Source organism: Hyperolius riggenbachi, chromosome 9 (assembly GCF_040937935.1).
Source record: "Hyperolius riggenbachi isolate aHypRig1 chromosome 9, aHypRig1.pri, whole genome shotgun sequence".
NCBI classification, from domain to species: domain Eukaryota; kingdom Metazoa; phylum Chordata; class Amphibia; order Anura; family Hyperoliidae; genus Hyperolius; species Hyperolius riggenbachi.
Window position 1 is genome coordinate 82,430,068 of NC_090654.1, and position 20,638 is coordinate 82,450,705.

The 20,638-nt window shown below is 43.9% G+C and overlaps 1 protein-coding gene across 1 annotated transcript in view; it reads right to left on the bottom strand.

Moving 5' to 3' along the window:
* ITPR1 (inositol 1,4,5-trisphosphate receptor type 1) overlaps positions 1-20,638 on the bottom strand; it is a 366,152-nt gene that overhangs the window by 151,577 nt on the left and 193,937 nt on the right. The window contains 7 exon segments of the mRNA XM_068253115.1: positions 773-1,024; positions 1,103-1,297; positions 3,782-3,901; positions 4,787-4,959; positions 14,058-14,216; positions 14,289-14,430; positions 20,459-20,619. Of these exon segments, the coding sequence (XP_068109216.1) occupies positions 773-1,024; positions 1,103-1,297; positions 3,782-3,901; positions 4,787-4,959; positions 14,058-14,216; positions 14,289-14,430; positions 20,459-20,619 (1,202 nt within the window).

Sequence of the window (20,638 nt, forward strand, 5' to 3'; positions counted from 1 at the left end):
TGGACTCCTGCAGTATACTCTAATGCAAGGTGTGCACTGTGAACAGCACATTGATTTTTTTTAGTGCTGTGAGTTGGGCTGCGTTACAGGCTGCTGTAACCTGAGCCTGTAACGTCCCACTGTGAAAGCAGCCTTAGGGCGGGATAGGGAAATGAAGGAGGACCAGGGAGTGCAGTGGAGAGAAAAAACTCCCAGCATGCTCTGCACCTTCTGTTATGCGGCCTGCGGACTCCTTAGCACCCTGGGGATAAAGAGGCTTGCTATTCAGCCAACAAAAAAGTAAGATATCTTCTTAACTTTAGTATTGCCTTGTTGGCTTCCTTCTAAACTGTTTAACACAGGAGAATAGGGATTTAAATTAGGTTTTTTTGCCTAACCGTTACTCTTTAAGTGTAATTGCATGGAGCACACTGTACATTGGGGGACAAGGTGGATTTCAGCATTAAATGGATCAGGAATCGGCCTGTGGCGTATGGGCAGCAAACAGATCTCTCTCTGATCAGCTTCAGAGAGATCTGGCTCTTGGTCAATCTGCCCATACGTCATCTGATGTATGGTCACCTGTAATGTATAGTACACACTCTTTTCTAATTACACTATTGAGGGAGGAAGGAACTGTTGCCTGGTGATTTTTCTACTGAAGGAGGGAATATCACTATAAAGAATTTTAGGATAAGCCCTTGCTGTTGGTGTGTTTATGCGACTGCCGATTACAATTTGAACTCCTTCACTTGACTAAGTGAACTAACATTTCTCTTTTCCAGTAACTTACTCCTCAATAGCGATCTCTGATGGAATTTCTGACCAGAGCCGGGCGTATTTCACAGGGGTCACTTGTTCCTGGGGGTCTCTGTCCACATGCATGTGCAACATAAGTCGGCAGAAGGAGGCCCGGAGGTCGTACGGCAGGTTCTCATCTGACATACAGCGCAGAATAAGATCCACATCTAGCTGACCAGAGATTTCGTTAATGGCTAAGTACTGGCGGTCCAGGCACATCCGGGCAAAGAGGTTTAGCTGGTACCTACAGCAAGATCAGGCAAGCGTTAGAACACTACTCTGTGGAGGATGTCAGAACCCCAACCAAGGCTCACCACCAGACCTGTAATAGCTCAGGACATCCTGGTCCTCCTTCTGTCCTTCTTTCGCATCTTGTGCCAACTCTCTGATGCTTTTACTCCGCGTTTCCTTATGCGCATCTCTCCAGAAAAGCCAAACTTCCTCTTCATCCTCCCCATTTTCACCAGGGCTCTCTCCGCTGTTCAAACCTTCAAACTCAAAACGTGACAGAACCAGCCTGTGAAGAAACCCTTCATCAGTCATCAAACTGTAAACTTCAGCTATTATGGAATGTGTCATTACAGAAATGATACCTTAGGTGTATGGACTAAAGGCTTACAGAGCAGCGTCTAATACTTAGGGCCTACATTTCTACAAATCCCATCAGGTATTTGCCTCCCCGAGTTATGCTTAGAGCTGAGTATTGCAATGCCTCATGGGACTTGTAGTTCCACCAAAGCTGGAGTGCCAAGGTTAGCAATCACTGCCCTGGAGTAAGACTGGAAATTACGGCCAAAGCGATATAAGTGAAGACTAGCTGACCAGCTCTGCTCACTGCGCGAAATGCCATCCATTAGCTGTAACATCACCACAGCTGCATGTGGCTGTAGGTGTACTTAGTTGGGAAGCCACACAGGGTCATAACCACAAATCATGGGGTGCTGTGGAAAAAAAAAAAAAAAAAAAAAAAAAAAAAAAAACTTTGGCAGAGCACCCCAATGTTCCCATCCTTTCCTTTCCCTGGTGACTCTTAGAACCATGGACCCCTATATCAGAGTGAGTGAAGTAGCACACACACACACACACACACACACACACACACACACACACACACACACACACACACACACACACACACACACACACACACACACACACACACACACACACACACACACACACACACACACACACACACACACACACACACACACACACACACACACACACACACACACACACACACACACACACACACACACACTTCCCTGTAGTTACCCCCCTGAAGCATCATGGGTTTTGAATTGCAAACTTTGCTGCAACTTTTGTTACAGCATTTAAAAAAAATGTCAACCATGACATTAATGCTTTTGCTTATAAACGCTAGTGTATATAACGCACACCATTTCTTTTCTCAGCACCTTTACTATCCCCTCCCCTTCAGAAATGCCATGCTGCACTCATATGCTCCATTGGATTAATTAATTGTTTCAATACAGACACCTATCCGCTGTTCCCTCGTTGGTGCAAAAGACAACAGATCACACACTTTCACCTTTTATTAATACCAAGTTGCCCTTTCATAGTCTACTGCCTAGGTTCTCAAGCTGTGGCATGGGTACCCAGAAGTGGGAGGTGGGGGACTTCTGATGGGTCCAGGGGGTACTTGGGCTTAATATAATTTAAGTTTAACAAATTTAGAGTTTCAGAAAATAAGTCCTATATAAACACCAAACTAGTATTTTATCTAATTAAAAGCAATAGCAAATGCTTGGAACTGGTTTAGAAACAATTACCATGTACTAAATATATCTGTATCAAGGGGTACTTGAGAATCTTTACCATACCAGGGGGTACTTGGCCAAAAAAGGCTTTCAAAAGGAGTACATATCCATAAAATGATAAAGTTCAAATGGACAAAGAAGTCTGAAGGACAGGCTCTTAAGAAGCAAGCCTAATGGGGCTGGGGGTCCTTTTCACTCTACCCAACCTAATGTCTTCTTGTGATTGCATCTTTCAGGTTTCTAAAAGTAGATCACCAATATTATTGTACCACTTTGCACAGTATATTGTTGCTTTAACAATAAAGGATATTAATAAAAGTTTGCCTGGTCATTTCATTTGTTGGGCCCTCTGCCATCACATGCATTGTGGTTGGACTAGACCCAGCGGAAACACACGCAACATCTTGGCTGCACATGCAGCTGGGTGAAAGACTGTTCAACACAACATTTAGTTATTTATATAGGCCAAAATGACTACTTATGATAAGCATAACAAACAAACACCCTGTCACTCCTCTGCATGATTCCACGGTTGGGTGGAATAGACTGGGTGGATAAAAGCACACACTTAACCTGAACACCTTTTCTTATGTGCTATTTATATTATTATGGGATATTTATTTTACAGAGTCCATAGTCACCTCACTAGCTCCCACAAGCTTCCAATCATCCTGCAGGTCAGTCCAGGCCGTTACTGACTCCTCCCCCTTGATCACTTCTCCCCTCCTATTATTCCATCATAATGGAGGAGTTCGTATCCCATGTTGGCATGGGTTTCTCACAGGCACTCTGCTTTCTTCCCATATAGTCTAGTATAAGCACTCAAGGTCCCAATCAGCATTTTAAAAGGTGGTTGGCATGCTGTGTTGTCTGGTCTGCAGCATTGAACATGCATTTGTGAGGCTCGATAGAACACAATGCTAAGTGTTATATCCTGTGTTAAGGGGTGATAAACTGAATCTACATAGACCCTGAAAGTAAGATGAAGTATAAATTAGAGCTTAAATGCAAGGCCCTTCACCCCACTTTGTTCTTATGGAACCATCTACCGAGGCAAGTACTACCATGCGCTGTGAAGGATACTATTGATCCTAGAACAGAAAACCAAATGAGTATGTGTGACAGTGTAGACATTGCAGGAGGTTACAGCAATAACCAAAGCTGGGATGTGGTCATAAATTGAAAACAAAGCCGAAGTACTATCAGTCTTTCCTTACTTCGTCTCGATGAGAATATCAGCATTGGTTGGGTTTAAAACCGCTTTGCATATTAACTCCTGCGTGACTGGGATGGATTTGTTCATAGACACACACAGATCAGACAGGTAATCCAAAAACCTAAAGAGAATAAAAAGAATAGGAATTATAGGATGTTTAAAGCCAACACAGGTGTAAAAAGTTTGAACTAAGTTAAACCTTGAAAAGCAAAGATTTTGATAAGCTCATGAATATTACTATTTCATATTCAACATTTCCATGAAAGCAAGTTTCAAGCAGGAGTGGCAGCTATGGACGACTCCAGCAAATGCAGCACTAAGATTATGTGTGTCACATAGGAAGGAGACGCCCTCCGTGCAATTTATTCAGTGTTAGAACCTGTGCCTTGAGATGTATATGTAGTGCTGCACATTCCTACCAGGGACTTACAAGAGCCTATTCAATCTAAATTAAACACTCAATTCTTCTGTAAGGGGTGGGGTAACGTGACGAGAGCCGCCAGGCACGGGGCTCTGGGAGAGATTCAGGACAAAACATAATTTGCATAATTTTGGCTCCATGCACCCCTATATTTCAAATAAGCACAGGAAGCAAATCAAGCTAATTACTGCCTGGGTGGACTGAACAAAGCAGCAGTGTGTCCAAACTCCTCCCTTACCGCATAATACACACAAGTCAGTCAGGGAGAAGCTGTGAGGGGGCACCAGCTAGTCTTTTACTGAACACAGAACGAACTGACTGCCTGCCCTCTGTGCTGCTGCTGAGAGACCAACTTTGCGGCCAGCACTGCAGCTCAATTGAGTCTGATCGTCTATTCTGGTCCAATTCATCTCTGCTTTGTGTACAATAAAGAGATTACATCTGCAAAGCTACCCTGCCCCCGCCCCCCCCTCCAATGTCTTTATGAAAAGGGAGTGAATATGAATGGCCCAGTTCCAAGCTTTGTGCATGGAAGTCAGAATTTCTTTGAGCAGGTTTACACATCACCCCTCCTCCGGGCCTCACCTGGGCTCCCGATTCTTTCTCACCAGGCTGACGAAGGTGTCTATCTCGGCCGCTGTAATGTGCTTCTCCAGTAGCTTGCGATTATTGTGCAAAAGAGCTGTGATTGTGTCCTCTGCCAGAACATCATAACCGATCTGTTTCTGCATAAAGCCAAACTGCTTGGCAATGTATTCCTGTACAAAGAGATACACATTATAGCCCATACGCAATTCACTTCTCCCAAGGCAGGTTTACAAACTGGTCAATAAAGCAAGCCAGAAAACTTAAAGAGGAACTGTCGCGAAAACTTTAAATTTAAAAAACACATTCAAATAAGAAGTACATTTCTCCCAGAGTAAAATGAGCCATAAATTACTTCTCTCCTATGTTGCTATCACTTACAGTAGGTAGTAGAAATCTGACATTACCGACAGATTTTGGGCTAGTCCATCTCTTCATGGGGGATTCTCAGCATGGCCTTTATTCTTTATATAAAAGACATTCCATGAAAAGAATTAATACAAAGATGCTGGCCAGTCTCCCTGCACACTATTTTGGCAGTTGGACAGAGCAACTGCCATTCAGTAAGTGTTTTTAAAAATAAAGAAAACCCTGAGAACCGCCACATGAGAAGATGGGCTAGTCCAAAATCTGTCGGTAATGTCAGATTTCTACTACCTATTGTAGCAGCAACATAGGAGAAAAGTAATGTATGGCTCCTTTTACTCTGGGAGAAATGTACTTATTTGTGTGTGTTTTAAAATTTTAAGATTTTCATGACAGTTCCTCTTTAAAATAGTTTTGACAGTACTTTTCCACCTACTTTCTGGTATTTTTCTTCAATTGCAAAGTGTTGAAATGTTATTCTTAGGCCCGGTTCACATTAGCGGTCGCCGTCCGGAATCGCCGTGCCGGAGCCGGACCGCATGCAGAACGGACAGAACGGACGCACGGCATAGCAATGAAAGCCTATGCGTCCGTTTCGTCCGGACCGGATGCGGACTCCGGCATAAGACCCAACATGCGCTATTTTTTGGTCCGGCTCCTCCGGCAGCCGTATCCGGAGCGGAGCCGGACTGCACCATCCGGCCAATACAAACCAATGAGAACCGGAGAGCGCACAACACACTGGCTAAAAATCCGGATGTTCTACCCCACTTCCTATGCGTATTGAAGCGGCGATTTTGGATGGGGACACATGGGCAAGCATTTTGGAGTGGAGCAGCAGTGATTTTAAACGTGCTGGAGATGTTGGCAGTATGTCGGAGGTGGAGGTGAGTGCTAAACAGCGGAGGGCCTAATTCCACAGGTCCACCTTCTGCTGGCCTCCCAGAACCCAACATTTTTATTCCTTTTCTACTATCTTTTGCCAAACAGATCCGGATCGCATCCTGATGAACACCTGATGCAAACTGACCGGATCCGGATCAGAACCGTACGGTTCCGGTCCGGATCCGGTCAGGTCATCCGGTCCGTTTGGCAGAGAACCGCAAGTGTGAACGGGGCCTAAATATAAGATAAAAAATGATCTGCTAGAATAAAACTCAGGAGAAAAAGTTAAAGGCAAGTTGGTACTGCAACCTTTGAGACCTCGGCCAAACTAGTCATAAGACCTTTGTCAGTTCTGCGTAAGTGTGGAAGGGTTAGAACCCATGACAGAGCTCCTCTTGCATTCCCTCTGGGGAAACTCCATCATCCTCAAAGAGAACGCAAGGTGGTTTTTACTAATGACATTAGGACACAGAGGCAGTGTCTCTTCACAATGACATGTCTCTGTGTCCTTCTGGTGTGTTGCCAGCCCCCCTGAAAATAGAGCCAGGCCAGAGACAATCTGCTTGTCGCTAGTCTGCCATTTACCTGGCATTTGTCAATCTCTGTTCCTTCACCTCCCCCCGCCTCCTCCATTGCATTGCCTCCCCGCCTCTGAAAGCTTCCTCCAATCAGAAGCTAAGCCGCGACCAGGACGTACTACCGGGTCGCGGCTTAGCTTCCGATTGGAGGAAGCTTACAGAGGTGGGGAGGCAATGCAGTGGAGGAGGCGGGGAGACTATGTGGGGGAGGCGGAGGTGCAGAGACTAACAAATGCCAGGTAAATAGCAGGCTAGCGACAAGCAGATTGTCCCCATCCTTTATGCAATACCATCAGGTAATGCAACCGCGCATTGATATATAATTTGGCTGCATTACCTACTAGTTAACCTTTAGTCCCCCCAACCATGGTTGAAGTTGAACATGAGAGGAATCACAGTGCCTAAAAAGCATCACTAGCTACTTGGAGTGAGTCGTTGCCTGCTAAAAGGTCATAATGGCATTTCTGTAGTTTTTGCCGAGGGGTGCCTTGAAAAATTTCTAAGCCATCAAGGGTGCCCTCACCCAAAAAAGTTTGGTAACCACTGCGTTACAACATAACGCTCTGGAGCGCTTTGTCTAATGTGAACAGTAACATGAAAATCAATAGAATTTCAAGTTACCTTTCTTACAGCAACCTAGGTGCAATCAGTCATAACGGACGGAACAGCTCCTAGTGTGAAAGGACCCTCAGGCAGAAGTGGTGCAGGAATAGACCAGGGGTGACTTTAGTGTACTTTAGGTACTTGCACTTATTAGAGAGACACAGTTTGTGTTTAAAGAGGCAGAGACCTATAAAGACTTTGAGGAACTCCAGTGAAAATAATGTAATAAAAAAAGTGCTTACCGTAATTTTTACATTAATCATGTATAAATGATTTAGTCAGTGTTTGCTCGACAAAGCAGGTAATTTGTAAACACAGGACCCAATGTCTGATTCCATGAAAGCAGGAAGTAGACACTGCAGATGTATTGCAGGATTTTGATCAGCTGTAACAATGTTTTTCTTTAAAGGTTATTATGCTGTTGCGTATCTTCTAGAGCAGAGGAAGTTCTAACTTCAGATCTAATCCCTAAGCTTTTCTACAAAGCTGAAAATACACAGATAGCTTCAGCTGCTGCACAAGTATACTATCCTGAAGCACACACATTACAGCTCTCTGGTGCATTGTGTACAGCCTAGGTTCTCAACATGTGGTATGCGTACCCCAGGGGGTACTTTTGATGGTTCCAGGGGGTACTCTGTCTTGATATACTTACTCAAAAATAACACATTTAGAGTTTTAGAAAATTATAAATATTATTTAAACAACACCAAATTAATATTTTAGCTAATCAAAAGCAATAGTAAATGCTTGGAAATTGCTTAGAAGCAATTATCATGTACTACAATTAAATATATTTTTGTCAAAGGGTACTTGTGATCATGTTTACTATGCCAGGGGGTACTTGTTGAGTACAGTGTTTTAAAAAGCGGTACATACCAATAAAATGTTGAGAAACACTGGTGTACAGTATACAAGCTGGGGAGTGAAGGTGATGTTCCTAGGGACGTGCCCAGAGGAGGGGAACTGCCACTTCCTTCACTCACATAATCGATGTTCTGCTCTGCTCAGTCTAGTATTATGGCTGAGCAATCAGAGGACCACAGGGGGGACTGGAGGGGATATGTCACAGCACCACAAATAAAACATAAGAAACCAGTGATGAAAACTAAAGTGTAAAGCTCTCCACCGCTTCTGTATACTTGCAGTTTCATCTGTGTAGGGATTCTCCACACAATCTGCCACCCATCTCCTCACACACAGCTCCATGACACTTTTCCTCACAGAGATCTGGCACCAGTCCAACTGCCTCAGAGAAAAGAAAAAAACACTGCCACACAGCATCCTCTAGCTCCGCCCTCCTGACTGACACTCACCTGCCTCTTCTAGCAGCTTCCAGGAGCTCCAGGATCTCCCCCCCCCCCCCCATTTCCTCCCCTCAGCCCAATGCTCTCCCATGAACGCCATCTCTGCTCATTCACCCGTTTCCCCCACCCTTAAAGTGCGTATCCAGCCTATAACATATTTAATAGATCCTCTTCCCCTGTAAAGTTATAATTATCTGCCGTGTCTTGTAAATCAGTTCCGGGGCTCCATATCCACCATCTTCAGGTGTGCAGCCCTGCTCCCTTGCTGAAAACGCATCAGGTTTTCTATATCTCGAGTAGAGAGATTGCCATGGTTTTTTTAGCAGAGGACAACAAGACCTTCCAGATAGGTAATTATAACTTACTAGTCAAAAGGCCCACTTGTTAAATGGGCGCCTCAGCCCCTACCTCCCCCCTTAACACCACACACCGTTGTTTTCCACCACACGCGTGCAAGGCCATGACGCATGCACACGCCCGTCCTCTCTGTTCTCTGAAGTCCGCCCACGCCTGGGCACAACGCATGGGCACGCATCGACAGGAAGTTTACTATATAGGATATACATACCTCCCAACTTTTTAAGATAATAAAGTGGGACATTTAAGTCACGCCCCTGCCGCACCCTAATCTTGCCCCCAACACACCCCTAGTCATGCATACCATAAATATTTCATTAGAAAAATATAATTCAAACTACACTGGTCCTTTCTAACCTTCATATTAACTTTTGAAAATAAGAAATATATCAATTTAAGAGACGGGAATAAAGTTTAGACTCAAACATTTTTCACTAGAAAAATACAATTCACATAGATCTGTACATCAGTCCTGAAAGAGGGACAAATGAAGAAAGAGGGACAGGATTCCCAAAGAGGGCCTGTCCATACAAAAGAGGGACAGTTGGGGGCTTTGCATATATTTAGCTTCACTGGCATTACCGTAGAAGAGACAGACCCTAATGGAGTCACATGACGAAACGCGTTGGCAAGAGCTAGAGGCAGGACTTGACCAGCTGCAACAGTATGGACACGTCCTCTGGTTTCATATACAAAGAACTTTTTTTATCCAAGGTTTGTGAGTATCCAAACCTTTTTTACATTAATAAAAGTGGATTTTTTTTAATGCTATGTGAAGCCTTTTAGTCCATAGTTCTAATCGAAGGACGGATTCTGAGATAGCAGCGGAAGACCGTATCTGAAGCCTGCTGGGGGGGATGGTGAACAACTAAGGTTTCTGTACACACTGAAAAGCGTTTGCAGCTGTCTAAGGGTGGACAGCAACAACAAAGGGTGAGCAGTGGGTAGATTCAGTGTGTTGGCCCCTGTTTCAGTGTGGTTTTATCTTTTATGGATGTCTGCACTATGATTGTTTTCTGTGTATCTTGAGGTACCATCATGCTGAGGAGGCTGACCCTGGATGGTGGATTGCCAAACAACAAGTGTAGAGGTTGGTGTTGCCTCAATAGATCCTGGGGTGGCAGTCCCTGAACAGTCCTGACTATGCCAGGCATGGGCAAACTTGGTCCTTCAGCTGTTGAGGAACTACAAGTCCTACAATGCATTGCAGGAATCTGACAGCCACAGTCATGACTCATAAAGGCAAATGCATTGTAGGATTTGTAGTTCCTTAACAGCTGGAGGGCCAAGTTTGCCCATGCCTGGACTATGCTATTATCTGTTTTTTTTTTCTCTTTCCTTTTCTACCCTTGGTTTCCCTTCATGGAGTGGCGTTAGCTTTGCAATAGAGAAGACGACCCAGAGGTTTTGACAATGGTCACATTGCATGAATAATTTTAGAAGCACCCGTATAAAAACTGTCCTTACTTTGGTTATTCGTGCACACAAGTAACGCAATTTCTGAGGTGCAGCAAGCCTGGACTAAGTTTTAGATAGGTGCAGGGGAAGCGCATTTCACTTTTGATCCCATATTCTTCCTCCTGGTAAGGCTAGTGAGCTTAAAGGAGAACTGTAGTGAGAGGTATATGGAGGCTGCCATATTGATTTCCTTTTAAGCTATACCAGTTGCCTGGCAGCCCTGCTGATCTATTTGTCTGCAGTAGTGTGAATCACACCAGAAACAAGCATGCAGCTAATCTTGTCAGATCTTACAAAAATGTCAAACACCAGATCTGCTGCATGCTTGTTCAGGGTCTAGGGCTAAAAGTATTGGAGGCAGAGGATCTGCAGGATAGCCAGGTAACTGGTATTGCTTAAAAGGAAATCAATATGGTTAATTGTGACACAAAATGTGTTATTTATGTTATTTCCTGCACTTCTTGCCGCTTACAATATGTGGGATGCACCACTCGCAATTTGAGAGCCCGCATTGCTGAACATTTTTGTGGTACGAATTGGAAAACTTTTAAAAAGTCGGCAGTATCTAAACACTTCAAAAATGTTCATGAGGGCAACCTTTCCTCCTTCATTTTTCAGGGAGTTGAGCGTATAGTGAGCCCCAAGAGGGGTGGGGATACCATCAAGTTACTTCGTAGGCGGGAGGCGTATTGGATCCATAGGATGAACACTCGTACTCCTATGGGTCTCAATACACGCTGGGATTTGAATCTTGTTTATGACTGTTAAATGCCATTTTTGATTCCTTCTCAAAAAAAGATTCTGTGCATTTACTTGCTCTTTTTTGTTTGTTAATCAGGCTACTATATCTGGCCCTATATATGTCCAAAGTTTTTTCCATTATTGGTGTTTTTATCACTTTTTTACACTTGTTGTTAGTGGTTATTAATTGAATATATTTGTACAATTTTGTATATTCATTATGCACCTTTTTATAGATATTGTAAATATGTGATGTCTCCTTTAAGGCGAGGGCTGGTTGAGGTACAGGGTGGAGTCTTTCTACCCCCGCCTGCATAAAGCCCTCCCCTTGCAGGTTCATTTTTAACTATGACTAAGGGCAGACTGTAAGCCCGACACGCGTCAGTTGAACCTTGTGATTTTTTTACCTTTGCCATGTGGATTATCTGAATAAAGAACAACCAGCATTTCTTCTACCACTGATGGTTTGCGGATCCTTTTGTGCAAAATCAATATGGTAGCCTCCATATACCTTTCACTACAGTTCCCCTTTAAGAATTTATTTTTTCCTGCTTTACCACTACTAGCAGCGATTGATTAAAGAAAGAAAGAAAATGAATGACTCCTCATTCCACTCAACTTGCTAAGCTGAAGAGGACAGATAAAATAGATGAAGGGCCCGAGCAGTTTATAATGGCTTTGCGCAGCGACTCACAGGGCTGGCTAGACAGAATTACTGTTTGTAGGCAAGACACGTCACAGTGCGTCATCTGCGTATTTTGTGGTCTGCCTTAAACTGAAACCCTCTGCGCCAACAGATTAGCCACACCATTATAATTTCCAAGAATAAACTACAGTTCTTGGTAAAAGTTAACTTCCTCTTTTTTTCCCCTAGGAGCATGATCAGTTACTCAGATAAAGCTCTCCAGGCGCATAAAGGATGCTGCCTTGTTTACACTATATGCGTTGTGCATTTCAACAACGTGTATGGGGTGCGATCAGCAAGAACATCAAAAGTGCATAGACTGCACTGTCTGATGTTAAGACTACATGCGCTGTGCAGCAGTACAATGGGATGTCGCGTGTTGCTTACCGATCACATGTCCATCTGCGTTTAACGGTTTTAACGAGGCATAAGAAACTAGTAGACTATTGGCAATGCTACTGATATTCTAAAGGTGGCCACTAACTGTCCAATTTCTAGCGAAAAATCGTTAGAGCGATCAGAAATTCTGATCCGATTGGTTGTAAATAATCTCAATTGGTGGACACAATCGATTATGAACGAGTGAAAAAAATGTCGCCCGAATGAATTTTCATCGAACGAAAATTTGGATTTTCTTGGTGGTCGTGATAGATAGGAAGCAATGATTGGTTAGTTGATGGTGTAGTGTAGTGAACGATTTTTCGTCCGATCAGAATTTCTGATCGCTCGAACGATTTTTCGCTAGACATTGGACCGTTAGTGGCCAGCTTAAGGCTTCTACCTCCTCCTTACATTAATCCTCCCCCTACGTACTCCTAAATCTATCCCTACTGTAAACCCTACACGTGACACTACCTGTCCCTTCTCATACATTCACGCTCCGCCTATGTCTGGCGGCCCAAAGTAGACACCAGGCACACAAACATTGCAGTCTATGGTAGCTCCAAAATTACCTGCCTAACTTCAAGCTGTCAAGACATTGTTCTTTCACCTGAGTGCAGAAGATATGTGCAAGCTACACGGATATAAAAAAAAAAAAAAAAAAAACCTGCCCAGTCTAGAAATAAGAGTGTGCTACTTAGAGTTGAATGTCACATTATTATGCAAGATGGTTACTAGTAGATGGCATTGTGATGGCAATACCTGCAGTAATCTGCTCTACCATACCACCGCCCTGATGCAGTGCCAGCGTCCTCTCCAAGTGATATGAATACCTCCCACCTTCCGCTTGCTAGCTCATAAGACTGCACAGTGTAGCAAGGTGGGTGGGATTACAGTCACAAATTGAACCTGAACTCTTGCACAGGACAGAAGGAAAACAGAGAAATGCACCCTGTATGTATTTAGAGAGTTTACCGTCTAATTCCCCCTCATTTGTGTCTAATCACTAGTTGTAATTCGATCTGTGTCACATGACTGCTACGGCAGATAAAGCAAATAAGCTCATTTGAAAGCACTGGTTAACAATAAGTCTTCTTCCATATACCAGGAAGTAGAAACCGTGCAGATTTATTTTAGGATCTGTATCAGCTGTAACAAAAAAAAAGGTTTTTGTTTAAAGTTTATTATGCTGTTGTGTATCTCTTAGAGCATAGAGGCAATTCAGTTCAGGTCCGCTTTAAAGGAGGATTGCACTGTATCAGATTCTGCCATATGCTTGTTCGAAGGACGGAACTCCATCTCAACATTAATAAAAAAAAGGTATCCATAAACAATACAATTCCCTGGACGATTAATCATAATAAGCGACTGGAAACGATTGCATGGACCAACTGCTAACCAATCCAATTAGATTGATGGACTAACACTGATCAATTCCATTAATCTGATTGAATTGGTTGGCAGTTTTTCTTCAGTTAGTGGACCCAAACGATAATTACGAATGAATCGGACGCTCAATCTTCTGGGGAATTGTAAAGTTAAAAGGCACCTTTAGGACTAGGGGTGAGGGGCGCACAGATTTTCATAAGCAACTTACCTCTCTCCCTGAGGTCACCCATAGTTTACCACTTTTGACATTACTACAGGGCTCCTTGAATGTCATTTATATGGAAATTGCCTAGCAGTGCCACTTGCACTTATTCATTAGAAGACCTTCAGCAAGACTCTAACACTGCTACTGCCTATACAGCGTGCCCTAGTGGCTGCAGCTCTGGCGCTTTGAGTCCACCAGGAAAAAAGAGCAACATAGATGTTCTGTATCTTGTATGAACATTTTGAAGAGTTCAGTCGGTCCAACTGACTCTTCTGATGTGTATGGTGATTCAGGAACAAAGTGATTGATAAGATACCTGATTTTTGCGGTAGTCTTGCTGGGAGTGGCGTAGGACGCGGTAACACAATCGGCAGATGTGTCTGAAGGGTGCATGCCTTTGATCCCCCAATTCCTCAAGCCTCAGCATTGGACCATCACCACAATCTGTGAAAGGGGCCTGCAGCAGCTTGAAAATCTGCAAGAGAAGGATGGCGATCAGCACATCAGGACAACCCGGAAGTCAGTCTTTACGGTACACACAAGTCACCTGTTTCAGGATGTTCTGCTCCCGCATCAGTTTCTGGCGCTCACGGTTGGGTTTATTCACCAGGACCTCTAGAACATCCTGCCCAGAATTCACTCCAGCCGTCACAAAATAAACCAGCTCTTCCAACAGCTTGGTGACAGCCCTGCGATACATGGAACACAGAAGGTTACGCTTCAAGCCAATTTGTCACTTAAGAAAACCAGTACTGTAAAAAAAAAAAACTAGACATGATACAATGTATGATCAATCCAGGAAACTTTCCAATAGAAAAACCACACAGGACACGAAGAGCCCAACAGTGTAGTAAATAAATGAAGTGTCAAATTGAGGTTGCCCTAATAGCAACCACTGGTAACGGGTGTGAGGAATACCAGCTCTCAGTGTGTTCCCTCTCTGGCACTGATCACTCTCCAATAGTTTAACTGGATGAAAAAGTGTTGGTCTACCTCCAAGGAAGACAACTGGCATTCTGCAAAAAAATAAGGTTTGGTTCACACTGCATGGATCAAAAACTGATCCAGGCAAAACGAATCTGTTTTCAGTTTCAAAATTGATCAGTATATTACATTGGACATCAGGTTTTTCCTTCATTGTGTTCCATCCCATATCGCCAGCCGCTCATAGCTGCCAGCATCCGCTTTGTCTGGCTGATCCGAAATTATTGCGGTATACTCAAACTTCCATTCCATTCGTTGGTACGGACAGCAGGTAGAGGTGGCAACGCTTCCCAAAGCAGGCTACATCTGAATGACTTATGGATTAATGAAGAAAAATATACGTGCAACTTCCACCCTGTGGTAATACAATTTAATGTAACAAGTGGTTACAGATCATTTCAAGATGTACTCACAACAACGTTGGTGTGTGGTGAACAGGCTGCTGGTGAAGAGGTGGGAGGAGGAATGCTATGGAACGCAGCATGACCAAGCATCCAGCAGGACGCGAAACGGATGTCTCTTGGCCTACCTCAGTCCTTCACCAGCAGCCTGTTCACCACACACTGAAGATGTACTCACAACAACGTTAGTTTTCTCCCCAGGCTCTTTTAGCCGGGTGCTCCACCCGGCTAGTTTTGGTGAGTGCAATGGCCAGCAGGCTATTACTGAGACACCTACCTACCTATACATGGGCACCTACTTTTTGCCTGGCTACCTACAGTGAGGTACCCATTTGCCTGGCTTACTATACTGAGGCACCTACCTACCTATATTGGCACACCTACCTAATGCCTGGCTACCAATGCTGAGGCACCTACCTATGCCTAGCTACCTATACTGAGGCGCCTAGCTACCTATACTGAGGCACCTACCTATGCCTAGCTTCCTATACTAAGGCCCCTACCTATTGCTTGGCTACCTAGTATAGTGGCACACCTACCTATTGCCTAGCTACCTATACTGGGACACCTACCTAATGCCTGGCTACCTATACTGGGACACCTACCTTTTGCCTGGCTACCTATACTGAGGCACCTACCTATGCCTAGTTACCTATACTGAGGCACCTACCTATTGCCTGGCTACCTATACTGAGGCACCTACCTATGCCTGGCTACCTATACTGAGGCACCTACTTAAGCCTAGCTACCTATATTGGGGCTCCTATGCATGGCTACCTATACTGGTGGCACATACCTGGCTAACCTTTAAACAGTTTTTGGGTTTTTTTTGCACCGCAGCTATGACGTGCGGTGCAAATTGTGGGGTGTTGTGCGATCATTCCAAATTGTGGTGGTAGTAGGGGGGGGGGGGGGGGAATAAATATGGCTGTCGGCCCTCGACCTGGTTTAAGTTTTAACTTTCGGCCCTCCGTCTATTTGAGTTTGACACCCCTACCCTAGAGGCAACATTATTATTATTATTATTATTAATTATTTTTTTTATTATTTATATAGCGCCAACATATTCCGCAGCGCTTTACAAAGCACAATAAGACGACAAGGGGAACATAGATACAACAAATGTACAGCAGAGTTCCAAGCAGCACAAATATTGTTACAAAAACAGTAAACATTAGGAGGATGACCCTGCCCTTGCGAGCTTACAATCTAATGGGTAGTGGGGGACACAGTAGGTAAGGGGGTGGAGGATGAATGAGGCAGTGACCCTTTGCCTCTGATTACATTGTGACAGATAAATAAGGGCTATAGAATGTTATAAGCTTGTCTGAAAAGGTGTGTTTTAAGAGTGCGTTTGAAGATGTCCAGGTTTGGAGCATGACGTACAGGATGTGGAAGAGAGTTCCAGATAAGGGATGATGCTCGCAGCTCGTGTAAAGTCCTGGATGCGAGCATGAGAGGAGGTGATCAGCTTAGAGGCCAGGAGAATTTCTTGGGAGGAGCAAAGGTTGCGGGAGGGACAATATCTTGAGATTAGTGAGGAGATGTATGGAGGAGACAACTCGTGGAGGGCTTTGTATGTTAGAGTCAGGCGTTTGAACTGGATCCTCTGGGTAATGGGTAGCCAGTGGAGAGAACGGCACAGTGGGGCTGCATCGGAAGAGCGTGTGGAAATGTGAATGAGGCGGGCCGCTGAATTTAGAAGGGATTGGAGAGGTGCTAGTCTGTTTTTTGGTAGACCACAGAGCAGGATGTTGCAGTAGGCTAGGCAGGAGAGGATTAAGGCATGAACAAGCATTTTGGTGGCCACTTGTGTGAGGAAGGGACGGATACGGAATATATTTTTGAGCTGGAAATAGCAGGTGGTGGTTAATGAGGCAATGTGAGGTTTAAAGGAGAGCTCTGAGTCGAGTATAAAACCCAAGCAGCGGGCCTTAGTGGTTGATGTTATTGGGTTGTTGTCTACAGTTATGGCTGCAATTGGTGGGGGTGTAGATAGCGATGGTGGAAAAATAAATAAATCACAATTTCTGTTTTAGTCATGTTGAGTTTGAGGAAGCGGGAGGACATGAATGCAGAAACGGCACGTAGGCAGTCGGGGACTCTAGATAGTAGTGATGACAGATCAGGAGCTGAGAGATAGATTTGGGTGATACTGGAAGCCAAAAAAGTTAATTAGTTGTCCCAGGCCACGAGTGTAGATTGAGAAAAGAAGTGGCCCAAGAACAGAGCCTTGAGGTACACCAACAGACAGTGGGTGAGGGGAGGAATTCGTATTCGAGAAGTACACAGTGTAAGTGCATCCAGAGAGATAAGAGGAGATCCAGGAATGTGCTTGTCCCTTGATTCCTAAAGATGACAGTGTCTGCAGAAGCAGAGCATGATCAACTGTGTCAAAGGCAGAGGAAAGGTCAAGGAGTAGTAGAATGGAGAACTGGCCTTTGGATTTAGCTACCAGTAGGTCATTAGCAACTTTCGTGAGGACAGTTTCAGTGGAACAGTGTGTGCGGAATCCAGATTGAAAGGGGTCAAGTAAGGAGTTGGTAGAGAGAAAGGCAGACAATTCTGAATGGATGTGACGTTCCAGCAGTTTAGAAGCAAAGGGGAGGAGCGAGACAGGACGGTAATTGGATAGAGAAGTTGGATCAAGAGAGGGTTTTTTGATAAGTGGTGTGATGATCGCTTGTTTGAATAAGGAAGGAAAAGTGCCAGTGGAGATAGAAGGGTTGAATAGAGTGGTTAGAGCGGGATTAAAGGAGGAGGAAAGCTGGGGGATTAGATGAGAGGGAATGGGGTCCAGGGCACAGGTAGTGAGATGCGCTTTGGAGATTAGTGAGGAAAGACACTGTTCAGTTAGTGTGGTGAAAGATGTTAAGAGTGGGAGAGTGATCTTGTGGAGCGGGGTGAAGGCAATTCGTAGTGAGCGAGGGTGCAGGTGGACAGAAGAAATTTATAGGTGATGGTTGAGCTGGTAAAAATGGTTGCGTGTTGATTACACACCTTGCATTCAAAGCAGATGCTACAATTATGCACTAAAGCCATAACCTCTGACCGAAACGTAATGCAAACAAATATCAAATGGGAGCAGCTAGTCATAAGGTAAATTTACATTAATTTTTATTTATTTTTAAAGAGGAGAAAAAGAGAAAAAACAAACTCATATGTAAGTAGAGCAAGTATTTATCTACTAATATAACATGTATTGCACTGTCCACATTTTGATTTCAGTGAGTTGTATATAGTAAATAAAGAGAATTTGGTTTCTGTTTTGTTTCCATCTCAGAATCCCTGTGTTTGAAGTCAATCCTGATGTAATTTACGTGCGTGCGTGTGTGTGAGAATTGAGGGATTTTTAACTTTTGGATTGCCTGGTTAGCATCCTTATTTGTTTACCATATAAAAATAGAGAATGGCTTTTTGATTTTATGCCTAACAGTTACTCTTTAAAGATAATCTGTATTGTTAAACTCGCACAAAAGTAAACATACCAGTGCGTTAGGGGACATCTATTACACTCTGTCACAATTTCGCCGCTCCTCGCCGCATTAAAAGTGGTTAAAACAGTTTTAAAAAGTTTGTTTATAAACAAACAAAATGGCCACCAAAACAGGAAGTAGGTTGATGTACAGTATGCCCACACATAGAAAATCCATCCATACACAAGCAGACTGTATACACCCTTCCTTTTGAATCTCAAGAGATCATTTGTGTGTTTTTCCCCCTGCAGTTCTCATGCACTGAAGTTTCAGGCTGCTCGTTTCTTCCTGCAAACAGCTTTCCCCCTGTCTGTAATTCCTCAGTATGTGAAAGCCCAGACAGCTCAGAGGACGATTTATCCAGCTTGTAAAATATAAGAGAGAAGAGAGAAGCTGCCCTAATCTAAATAATACACAGGCAGTGTGCATAGAGGGGCCTGGAAGGGGGAGTTCATAGCAGAACCACAACACTGAAGAACTTGGCAGCCTTCCAGACACAGGCCGACAAGTCTGACAGGGGAAAGACACATTGATTTATTACAAAGACTGTGATAGTAGAAAGTGCTGCAGTAAGCCAGAACACATTAGAATAGCTTTTGGAACTTGTAGGATGATAAAAAACAGGATGCAATTTTTGTTACGGAGTCTCTTTAAGACAACAGGGGCAGTGCTTGACTACCACCATGATTGTTTCTGTACTACTAATTACCTTGTAGTATGGGAAACCATCAAGATTCCCCAGATTTAACTGTTATCAAGGAATACTGACGCTTTACAGCTTTTGCACTACACTATATCAAATGTTAGCAGTAATCTGAAATTAGATCAGAGTGATGCCAAAAGCTAGTTTGGTACCGTTGGATGCAGTCCAGCAGTACACGGCCATAAATCCCCAACTGCTTTCCCTTCATCTTTCACACTAGCTCTATGTTTATTAAAATGCCTAAAATACAGTATCATAAAACTTTATCTATTGATAGTTTAACAGCTTTTTCTACCTCAGTTTTCCTTTACCCCTGCATAAGGCCAATAAGGCCCCATACTTTGATTTACCGTGGTGCTGCTGTGGGTAATCTTTTGAAAAATCAAGCCAACTCTACAAAACAGAGATTTTTCCCTCGACTTAGAGTCTGAAGCCTCCAAAAATACCTGTTTTTATGTGACAGTCCTATCTAGCATTAATGCCATAGCTGAAACGCCGCATCCCCATGGCTGAACGCTCAATACCACCAAAATCCCGGGGCAAAATTCCACGACTTTCCAGGTCGTGGATTTTTGCTGCCTGGGGAGGCAGAGCTTTGGGCTATAGCACTGTGCCTCTGCTCGTGTCAATCTCCGCCTACTTCCACCCATCTCCGTGAAAGACTGAGGGGCGGGAGGAGGTGGAGATCCGAACAGATTGACGTGAGCAGAGGCAGAGCTTTAGGTACAGCGCCTGCACAAAGCTCTGCCTCTTCCAGGAAGGAGCCCCGAAATTTGCCCCGGGGATTTCAGGGGTATTAACTGAGCGTTCAGCCGCGGGGATGTGGCATTTCAGCTATGGCATTAATGCTGAAGAGGACTGTTAAGTAAAAACAGGTATTTTTGGAGGCTTCAGACTCTTTAATTCATTGTAAAGATACTAAGGATTTATCAGACACAGGGTACAAGGTATAAAGGGACCTGTTTGGACAAAATGCAGGGTCCTCAAAAATCAATTTCCAGACTCCCTACCAAGACCAAAGAAACAAGAATGTGGATTGGGCAGGAGCACAGAGGAGACCTGTACAGCAATGAAATTGCAGATAGTTTAAAATTAGCTTTCCTCCCAACATATACTGGCCACAACTAACGGCAAATCCCGCCACCCCCATTACCTCCTCTCATTCTGAGTAATGGTGCCCTTCTCCAGTTTTCCAGCAATGGAAGAGAGAACTTTACTGGCATCATTGGCAAAATCCAGATCCCGAACCTCTGCTGGCGACACAGGAACAATGGCAAATGCTTCCTTGTCTTCCTTCACCGGAGACGTCCCAATCTATAGGATGCAGGAAAGA